The sequence below is a fragment of the Thalassophryne amazonica genome, chromosome 17 (assembly GCF_902500255.1).
Source record: "Thalassophryne amazonica chromosome 17, fThaAma1.1, whole genome shotgun sequence".
Lineage (NCBI taxonomy): Eukaryota > Metazoa > Chordata > Actinopteri > Batrachoidiformes > Batrachoididae > Thalassophryne > Thalassophryne amazonica.
The window spans coordinates 31,229,137-31,239,734 of record NC_047119.1 but is presented as its reverse complement, the minus strand read 5'-3'; the positions used below and the strand labels follow the sequence as shown (position 1 = coordinate 31,239,734).

At 44.3% G+C, this 10,598-nt stretch overlaps 1 protein-coding gene across 1 annotated transcript; it reads right to left on the bottom strand.

Annotated features, from left to right (window-relative positions):
* Positions 1–7,981: 7,981 nt before the first annotated feature.
* Positions 7,982–9,358, bottom strand: LOC117529450 (zinc finger protein RFP-like). Its single transcript, XM_034192238.1, is given in 3 exon segments — positions 7,982–8,482; positions 8,589–9,121; positions 9,123–9,358. Coding segments are annotated over 3 exon segments (1,221 nt in total). The 5' UTR covers positions 9,344–9,358; the 3' UTR covers positions 7,982–8,015.
* Between the last annotated feature and the right edge of the window lie 1,240 nt (positions 9,359–10,598).

Sequence of the window (10,598 nt, the reverse complement as noted above, 5' to 3'; positions counted from 1 at the left end):
TTCATCGGACCATTCACCATCACTAAAGTCCTCAGTCCAGCCGCAGTGAAGCTGAGACTGCCAGCTTCACTGCAGATACATCCCGTATTCTATGTCTCCAAGATCAAGCCGTGTCACACCTCAAACCTCTGCACCCCCGGACCAGTGCCACCTCCTGCCCACATCATTGACGGCAAGCCTGCGTGGACCATCCGCAGGCTCTTGGATGTTCGTCGGAGGGGTCGGGGATTCCAATATCTGGTGGACTGGGAGGGTTACGGACCCGAAGAACGCTCCTGGGTGAAGAGGAGCTTCATCCTGGATCCGGCCCTCATGGCCGATTTCTACCAGCGGCATCCCGACAAGCCTGGTCGGGTGCCAGGAGGCTCCCGTTGAGGGGGGGGTCCTGTTGTGTGGGCCGCCCGAAGAGGAGGTACTGCTTGGCCAGCACCAGAGGGCGCCCTGCCTGAAGGCGGGCTTCAGGCACCAGAGGGCACAGTCGCCTACCAGGAGCCCGGAGCTGACAGCTGTCACCACTCAACCCATCATCACCATCCACCATAAAAGCCTGGCAGAGACATCACTTCCCTGCCGAGAAATCAGCTTATCCTACAGGTAACATCTCAGCCGTATCTGTGCCGTACGCACATAAGTGTTTTCTGAATGTTTTGCAGTCGTAACTTTCTGTAACTTACAGCTTGGAGCTGGTTTGTAGGAATTTTGGGGAGTTGGCGATTCCACTCCTAAATTCTTAAGTGTTACAGTAGGCACTGCACGTACTGTGTTCTCCTGCTACCTGGAAGTGGAGGACTTTTCCCTCAGAAAGGAACTGTGAGTTGCTGACTGTTGCTGGGTGTTCCACACACCCACATAATCTGTTTGTGCTTCCTGCCAGCAGTACCCGATCCGACAGCTGGAGGCAGTGGCCACCTGGGGACTCAGGACTTGGTGGCTCCGGTGTGTTGCAGGTCTCCGCTGGCAGTGGAAATCGTGTGGGGCCCGACTCTTCTCTGGACAGGCGTCTCCTATCCTCGAGCCTGCCTACACGTCACCTATTGTTTAATTGACTGTTACCTAAAGTTGTATCTGTATTCCGTTGTGCACATTTTCACAATAATAAATTATCTTTTGGCATTTTCATTGTCCGTTCATTTATGCCCCCCTGTTGTGGGTCCGTGTCACTACACTTTCCCAACAAATTCCACTTCAGTAATTAACCTCAAATTAAACAATGGTCTCTAACATGCTGTGACAGACAGTTAATATAACAGGAATTCTGTCAGTATCCAAATATATTTGGACCTAACTGTGTTCTCGTCTTTACTCACCAATTATGACAGAGATTCTGCTGAGGTGTTGAGTAAAATCTGATTAATTTAAGCTTGTAAAGACAAACAAATGTTGACTGCAGCGCTTCTGTGCTCTGAAATGACTGACTTTCATTTCAGGTGAAATGTGACACTGAAAATATGCCTTTGTAGTGTTGCTCCGCCTCTTTCCTCAGCTGTGCAGGTGTATCAAAGTCAGTGGCGGTCCTAGAGTGATTTACTCCCCGGGCGAAACCCCCTGTGTGCCACCCCCCGCGCACACTAACGTGGCCACCACCTCCGCCCCACCACCCATGAAAACATTAATTTCGTTCAGAACACCCACAATCTCACAAATTAACTCACAACAGCTATTTTCAAGAACAAATTTCCGGTTTTAATGACTACTGCAATAACAAACACAAAGAAATTGGCAGAGTCTAATGTGTCATCATCCATGGACTTATCTGCAATGATCATCTCAAAAGTTTGCAGGAGGGCATCATAATTGTTTGCCACAGTGCTCACTATCCGTGATGTGAAATTCCATCGAGTAGCAGCATTTCTGGGCAACCTTGAGCAGCCTGCAGACTCAAGAAAAGACATCCTCTTTGTGGATTTTGAGAAAAATGTGGCAAACCCAGAGAGTGATGCAAAACATATTGTGCACTCAGATAAGCATTTACCCCCTGAGACAGAACCAGACTCAGTCTGTGTGCATAGCAATGCACAAACATTGCACTGGGGGCTATTGCTTTAACGTTGGCCTGCAAACCATTGAGAGCTGAAGCCATGACAGCAGCCATGGCTTCTTCGTAAAGAAGACTATTAAATGGCTTCGCCAAAATCCGGTCCACAACATTCAAATTGTCTGCCATTACGTGCAGCTTGCTACCTAGCTAGCTCGCTAGCTGGGACTGGCGTGAGGCTAGTGTGAAGTGTGTCCGCCTGTGAGTGCTTTGTGACGGTGGAGGAGCTCAGCAGCACCCGCTGCTCGGTAGGGACAGAAACTGCGATAGAAGTCAGAAAGAGTGATAGAAGTCAGTCTCCAAACACAAGCAGCTACAAAAAAAGACACCAGAAATAGAAGCTTGATTTGTCGCTAGTCGTTTTTAACAAAGAAAATGCCACTAAGATGATTAGGAAAGTCTCCGGTTCAACTCAGAACAGAATGAAAATTAAAAAATGCTCCCACGGATGTTTACACCAAAAGATCGCTGATTCGCTCATTTCGCTGTCAATCAAAAAGGGATTCAGCCTCAGACAGATCATCCAATCATCATGCAGAAGCTGGCAGCCGAGGCCAGCCCACTGCCCCATAGACCCCCACAGACGCTGAGCGTCCGATGGGCGGGACAAAGCCCAGCATTTATCCAATTACTCGTCTCATTTCGCTGCACTCTTTGCTTCGCTATTGAACTCTGTGGACGCTCAGCATCCACACTGTTTAAAGCACTGTGAAGCTGCGGGAATGAGTGAGAGAGGAAAGCCACCATGGGACAGGGGGGGAAGGTGGGGGCGCCGCTCTGCCGTAACTTAACCACGAACTCCCCCGTCAGGACAACCCCCCACCCCATTTTTTTTTTTTTTTCGCACAATCGTGCCCCCCCGCAATGCCGCCCTGGGCGGCTGCCCGGTCGGCCCGCCTCCAGGACCGCCCCTGATCAAAGTCCCAGTAGGGTCAAAGGTCAGCTCACTGTATGACCTCTTATTGACATTTCAAGACCATTCAAAGGTGTGAGTATTAAAAATATCAATAAGTCTGAGCTGTGTGGTGACAAAATTTTCATTTACATTTTCTTTCAATTAATTCAATTCGAAGAATTTAAAGCTTCAAAGTAGAATCAATTTTTTGAAAAAGGGACAAATGCAACATTTATCAGATAAAGAAATGTGAGATTTTTAAATCCACATTTTTGAAGTTGACACTCAGAAAAAGAGAAATAAACTGTCAGGTTGTTCTGAACATTTATCTTTGTTGATGTTTACATGAAACATTCTTCTTGTCTGTCTTTCGGCTGTTCCCGTTCGGGGTCGCCAAAGCAGATCAATCGTTTCCGTCTCACCCTGTCCTCTGTATCTTCCTCTGTCACACCCACCACTTGCATGTCCTCCCTCAGCACATCCATGAACCTCCTCTTTGGCCCCCTCTTCTCCTCCTGCCTGGTGGCTCCATCCTCAGCATCCTTCTCCCTATATACCCTGGGTCCCTCCTCTGCACATGTCCAAACCATCTCAATCTCACCTCTCTGACTTTGTCTCCAAACTGTCCCACCTGAGCTGTCCCTCTGATATGTTCATTCCTAATCTTGTCCATTCTTGTCACTCCCAAAGAGAATCTCAACATCGTCAGCTCTGCCACCTCCAGCTCTGCCTCCTGTCTTTTTGTTTGTGCCACCGTCTCAAAACCGTACAACATAGCTGGTCTCACTACTGTCTTGTAAACTTTCCCCTTCACTCTTGCTGATATTCTTCGGTCACAAATCACTCCTGCCACCTTTCTCCACCCACTCCACCCTGCCTGCACTCTCTTCTTCACCTCTCTACCACACTCTCCATTACTTTGAACAGTTGACCCCAAATATTTTTAACTCATCTACTTTCACCACTTCTACTCCTTGTAACTGCACTATTCCACTGGGCTCCCTCCCATTTACACACATGTGCTCAGTCTTGCTTCTACTGACTTCATTCCCCTTCTCTCCAAAGCATATCTCCACCTCTCCAGACGAGACTCAACTTGCTCTCTACTCTCACTACAGATCACAATGTCATCTGCAAACATCATAGTCCATGGGGACTCATGTCTGATCTCATCCGTCAACCTGTCCATCACCGCTGCAAACAAGAAAGGACTCAGCGCTGATCCTTGGTGTAATCTTGAATGAGTCTGTCATTCCGACTGCACATCTCACCACTGTCACACTATTCTTGTACATGTCCTGCACTACCCTAACATACTTCTCTGCCACTCCAGACTTCCTCATGTAATACCACAGCTCTTCTCTTGGCACCCTATCATAAGCTTTTTCTAAGTCCACAACCACACAATGTAACTCTTTCTGTCCTTCTCTGTACTTTTTCCAACAGTATTCTCAGAGCAAACATTGCATCTGTAGTGCTCTTTCTTGGCATGAAACCATATTGCTGCTCACAGATCTTCACCTGTTTTCTAAGCCTAGCTTCTACTACTCTTTCCCATAACTTCATGCTGTGGCTGATCAGCTTTATGCCTCTGTAGTTACTGCAGCTCTGCACATCACCCTTGTTCTTGAAAATAGGAACCAGCACACTTCGTCTACACTCCTCAGGCATCCTCTCACTTTCCAAGATTTTATTAAACAATCTGATTAGAAACTCTACTGCCATCTCTCCTAGACATTTCCATGCATCCACTGGAATGTCATCTGGACCAACTGCCTTTCCACTCTTCATCCTCTTCATAGCAGCCCTCACTTCTTCCTTACTAATCTCTTGTATTTCCTGATTTATTCTGACCACATCATCCAACCTTTTCTCTCTCTGTCAAGGCGTGGCACAAATTGGGTGGACACAGTTGCAAACTCTCACAGCAGATGTGGTTAGAATCAGGTTTAATTGTTGAGACAGGCAGGGATTCGGCACACAGGTGGTCTAGTCGTAATGGCAAAGGTACAGACAGACGTGAGGCTGAGGCTTGGTCCAATAAACAGGCTGTGGTCAAAAAACATGGCGTGGACGTGATCAGAGGCAAAGACAAGTACAAGGTTGAGGCAAAACAAGGTCAGATACCGGCAGGCTGATCAAGATGAGACGTGAGAGCTGGAAAGTGAAGTACATTCAACAATCAAGCAAGAGAATGTGAGACTGTGAGGGCTTAAATAACTGGTGATGTAATTAGTGGAACAAGGCACAGGTGTCAGTGAAGGTTCTGGAAGGGGGCGTGACCAGGGAAGACAAAGGTAAGTGCAAGAGAGTGAAGGCAGGAAAACACAGTGGAGTGATGAAAGTAACAAAGGCACGTGAGCAAGTGCAAGAGCGGGAGTGGGTGAAAATACAAAGCAGACAGAAACAAAGTGTGAGACAAAAACACAATGGCTGGTGCAGTGATATGGAGTGAGAACATACTTAGACAGGCATAAAGGAAACATTGAACTATGAGCAGAGCTAAAACCAAATAATATATTAACCAGACTGACCCATATCAAAGTATAAGAATACAAGCAACAACTGATGAGCAAAAAATAAACAAACTAAAACCAGTGACCAATTAACAAAATAAATCATAAACAGAAAATGCAATACATACAACCGGGACACAACTAGATGAAACACTGATGATAATATTAACCAAAACCAGTGATAAAAGCATAATAAAGCAACACAAAATAAATGATAAACAGAGTGCAATAAATACTGTAACTAAAGGAACATAACCAGACAGGAAGCACTTGCAGGTAAATAACAACCAAAAATGTGACCAAAGCATAATACACACAATGTGATGAACAGAACTAAACTACAGTTACTTAAGGAACCAAGAGTGAACAAATACGAGGATGATTGACAGAAACAAAACCAATGATAACATGAACATGAAAACTTGACAAGAACAAGAAACAAGACCAGCTGAAGCATGACTATGACACATGGCATGATTAAGAAATATAAAAGGCTCAGAGCACGAATGTGGAAAAAAGATTTCAAAATAATAACAGCCGAGCCCAACAGGGCTGGATCATGACACTCGCTCATTTTCTTTATTCATCAACTCTTCAAAATATTCCCTCCACCTTCTCAGCACACACTCCTCACTTGTCAGCACATTACCATGTGCTTCTTTTACCACCCTAACCTGCTGCACATCCTTTCCAGCTCTGTCCCTTTGTCTGGCCAATCGGTACAAGTCCTTTTCTTCTTCCTTACTATTCAGCTTCTTGTACAGCTCGCAATATGCCTTTTCCTTTGCTTTTGCCACTTCTCTTTTCACCTTTTTACCTTATGTCTACTTTCTTCATCTCTCTGACTATCCCAAAACTTTTTTGCCAACTTCTTTCTCCTTATGCTTTCCTGGACCTCTTCGTTCCACCACCAAGTCTCCTTGTCTTCCTTCCACTGTCCAGATATCATACTGTCCTAGCTGTCTCCCTCACCACATCTGCAGTACTTCTCCAGTTGTCCAAAATTGCTTCCCCTCCTACCAGTGCTTCTCTGACCTGCTCGCTAAATTTTACACAACAGTCTTCCTCCTTCAGCTTCCACCATCTGATCCTTTGTTGAGCTCTCACTCTCTTCTTCTTCTTTACCTCAACTCATCCTACAAACAACCATCCTATGCTGTCTAACGACACTCTCTCCTGCCACCACCTTACAGTCTCTGATTTCTTTTAGCTTGCATCTCCTATAAAGAATGCAGTCGACCTGTGTGCACCTTCCTCCACTCTTATATGTTACCCTGTGCACCTCCCTTTTCTAAAAGTAGGTATTCACCACAGCCATTTCCATCCTTTTTGCAAAATCAACTACCATCTGTCCTTCCCCATTCCTATCCTTGATACCATATCTACCCATATCACCTCTGTTCCCTTCACCAACATGCCCATTGAAGTCTGCTCCTATCCCCACTCTTTCATGCTTGGGAACACTCTCCACCACCTCATCTAACACACTCCAGAAATCTTCTTTCTCCTTCATCTCACAACCTACCTGTGGGGCATATGCACTGATGATATTCATCATCACCCCTTCAATTTCCAACTTCACACTCATCACCCTGTCAGACACTCACTTAACCTCCAACACACTTTTAACATACACTTCCTTTAAAATGACCCCAACACCATTTCTCTTCCTGTCCTCACCATGGTACAACTTGTACCCACCGCCGATGCTCCTGCTCTTACTTCCCTTCCACACACAATATGTCTACCTTTCTCCTCTCCATCATATCAGCCAGCTCTTTCCCTTTACCAGTCATACTACCAACATTCAAAGTCCCCACTCTCATTTCCACCCTTCTAGTTTTCTTCTTCTCCCACTGTTTGTGGCAATGTTCTCCACCTCTTCTTCGTCGTCTTCCCCCAGCAGTAGCCCAGTTTCCACCGGCACCCTGCAACAGCACCGGTGGCGGACATTGTTAACCCAGGCCTCGACCGATCCGGTATGGGAATTCGATTCTTAGTCTGCATAGTTGGGTTGGCTTGTTTTACGCAGGATGCCCTTCCTGACGCAACCCTCCTCATTTATCCGGGTTTGGGACCGGCACTCAGAATGTACTGGCTGCACACCCCATGTGGCTGAGTTGTTTACATGAAACATGAAGCACAAATATACTGAACTTGATACTGTGAAACTTTGTTAATAATACACAAACCAACTGTAGAAACACAATAAGAGAAACTCACTGTCACAGATCAATATTTTTAATTTAGTAACTGGATACAGTGATACAACTGATCATTATAATTTGTTATCAGTTCTTATTCTTCATGTTTTATGAGCATTTTTACATTCATAAAATATTGTTATATTATATTATCATGTGTTTGAAAGATATATGAATCCTTAAATGTTAGAAACTTTTATCCCCTTTAAATATGAATCACAAATAAAAAACAATGTAATAATTCAAATAGAAATTCAAAAGTGTGTGATTAAAGAAGAACATGAAATGACAGAGTGCACAAACATTAAAAATGTAACTTTGCATAAAACACCTTTTTACAAAACAAAAAAAAAATCAAACATTTGTTACTCAATCTGATTGACAGGACAGATGATCAGAGGGGCGGAGTTTTTACCACCATCATTTAAGCAAGTATTAAAATATGGGTAGATTTTCTGAGTGAAGGAGCAGCCAGTAAAGGAGTAAAGAAGATCTGCAGCATCAACATCGTAAAAGGAGATCAGACCCTCCTCATAATCCACAAACACCCCGACCTTCTCAGGCTGAGACCTCACAGAGAGACAGACTGAAGGACCAGAAAGAGCTTTGTACTCATTTTCATTCCTCAAGCATATTGTCCAGTAACCATCCTGAGGTCTTAATGTAATGTTTCCTTTCCTCTTGACGGACTCTCTGGCCACTCCTAAAATCCACTTAGTCTTCCCTTTAACCTGAACCTCAAAATAAAATCTTCCTACAGAGAAACTGTGCTTTGCCAAAACACAAACACAAGTTGAATATCTCTCTGGGTTGTCTGGGAGATTCTTCTGTACTTATAGGTTATCGTTGCTGTTTCCCTGTATCATGTCCCGATGTACTCGTATCAGCCCGAGTCCGAAGGACGAGGCTAGTTGTGTTGTAGATTGATGATAAATCACTATCTTTTACTTGTTTTCCATCATCAGACAGGATGAGTTTAGGATGTGCTGTATCAGGATCCAGAGTCACATCCACTGCATACTGCTGGACCCTCTTCAGTTCAGCCTCACTCACTTTCTTCTTCATGTTTTTTCTGATGGTCTCCTCCAGCTGACTCACAGCTCTCATCACACTCCCCTCATATGACGGTGGATGGACTCTGACCTCAGTCCAGTCCTTGGTGGGTGGAGCAGGGCTCAGGGACTGGAAGCCTTGGAGGAGGTGGAGGTGGTCTTCAGACTGTGAGAGCTGCTCCACCTCAGAGCTCCTCTTCTGCAGCTCAGAGATTTCACATTCCAGCTCTGTGATGAAGCCTTCAGCCTGGTCCTCTGTCATCTTCTGCTTCTCCTCGATGGTCTTGAGGAGCTCGTTCAGACCTCTCTGAACAGACTCCATCAGAGCAGTGAAGATCTGAACACCAGCTGATTTCTCTTTGTCTGCATTTTTCTGGCTGAGCTCAACTGACTGTTTGATCTCCTGAATCTTCAGTCGTCACATGATGTTGTTTCAGAGGAACAACATCATGTGACTTGTGGTCTTTAAAGGTGCAGAGCATGCAGACACATATCTGGTCGTTCTTACAGAACAGCTCCAGCAGTTTGTCATGTTTTTCACACATTCTGCCTTCCAGGTTCTCCACAGGGTCAATCAGCTGATGTCTCTTCAATCCTGACCTTGTCAGATGAGGGTCCAGGTGAGTCTCACAGTAGGACATCAGACACACCAGGCAGGACTTCAGGGCCTTCAGTTTGGCTTCAGGACAGATGTCACAGAGAACTTCTCCTGGTTCAGCAGATCATTGCTCTGAGCTGCTGCTGACTTTCTGTTTGAACTGATCAACCATCTCAGAGATGAAAATATTGACCTGCAGCTCAGGTCTTGTGCTGAAAATGTCATTGCAGTGTTCAGTGATGCACTTTTTAAAGACGTTTTGCTAACATGGTGTGCAAACTGGGTTCAGTTATGTGCTTTGAGCACTTCAGTGGATGTTGACATGCTGGTGTGTGTGTGTGTGTGCATGCGTGTGTCCAACATATTCAGTCGGTCTGATATTTTCCTGTACAGACCGATCAAGCAAGGGTAATAATCCTTTAATATGCCTATAAAGACATCAACAAATTTGATCAAATGATTGAATGTTGAAGCTCAAATTATTTCATAGTTTGCAAAGGTAATATTCTGAAGCAGAAAACCAATAAATGGGGTAAACTTTTTTTAAAGTCCCTTTCTTCGTTAACTACCAGCATCAAATTAAAATATAATGAAACAATAAATGGATAATAAGTTAAGTTTGTTTCAATATGGGCCCATCCCAAATATATCTTAACTATAAGGAAGAATTTCAGTAAAAATGCTTCTCTTCCCCTCTCTGTCATTTTGTCACTTTGTGACTGACCAGTTTTTGTGTAATAAGTCCCATTAGCCACAAGCGACAACCTGCCATTCAATTTCAATTAGTTACAATGGTGCCAGCTAGACAGGGTCAAAATACACAAGAAGTCTATTTTATACAAATGCTAAGCAACGCGACTGCCAATTTGAGTAAAAAGGCACCGTGATGGCAGATGGCTGTTTGCTTGAACAAAATAATCCAAGATGGCGGAATACGCCCAGAAACAACTATAGTTTTGAATAAATGTCATGTGATTGGCTCTTTTTTTTTTGGTGTAAAAGTTAGTGAGAAAAAAAATCACTTGTCAATTTGGAAAACTGTTTCTAAATAGATAACAACTCTGAAGTGATTTACGACATTTTAAGGAGATGTTAGCATGCTAACTAGCAATACAGGAACATCCCTATGAAAGATGTTAAACTTAAAAAAAAAATCAGGCAAACTTTAGTTCTGTTAAGTAGACAAGCATTGTAATCTGTCATTAAACATTGTGCATATTATCGCCAAGTAACCACGGGCTGTCCACACCCCTGGAATGACCATAAAGCGGCACATACCAACAGCTTGTTGCCCTCAT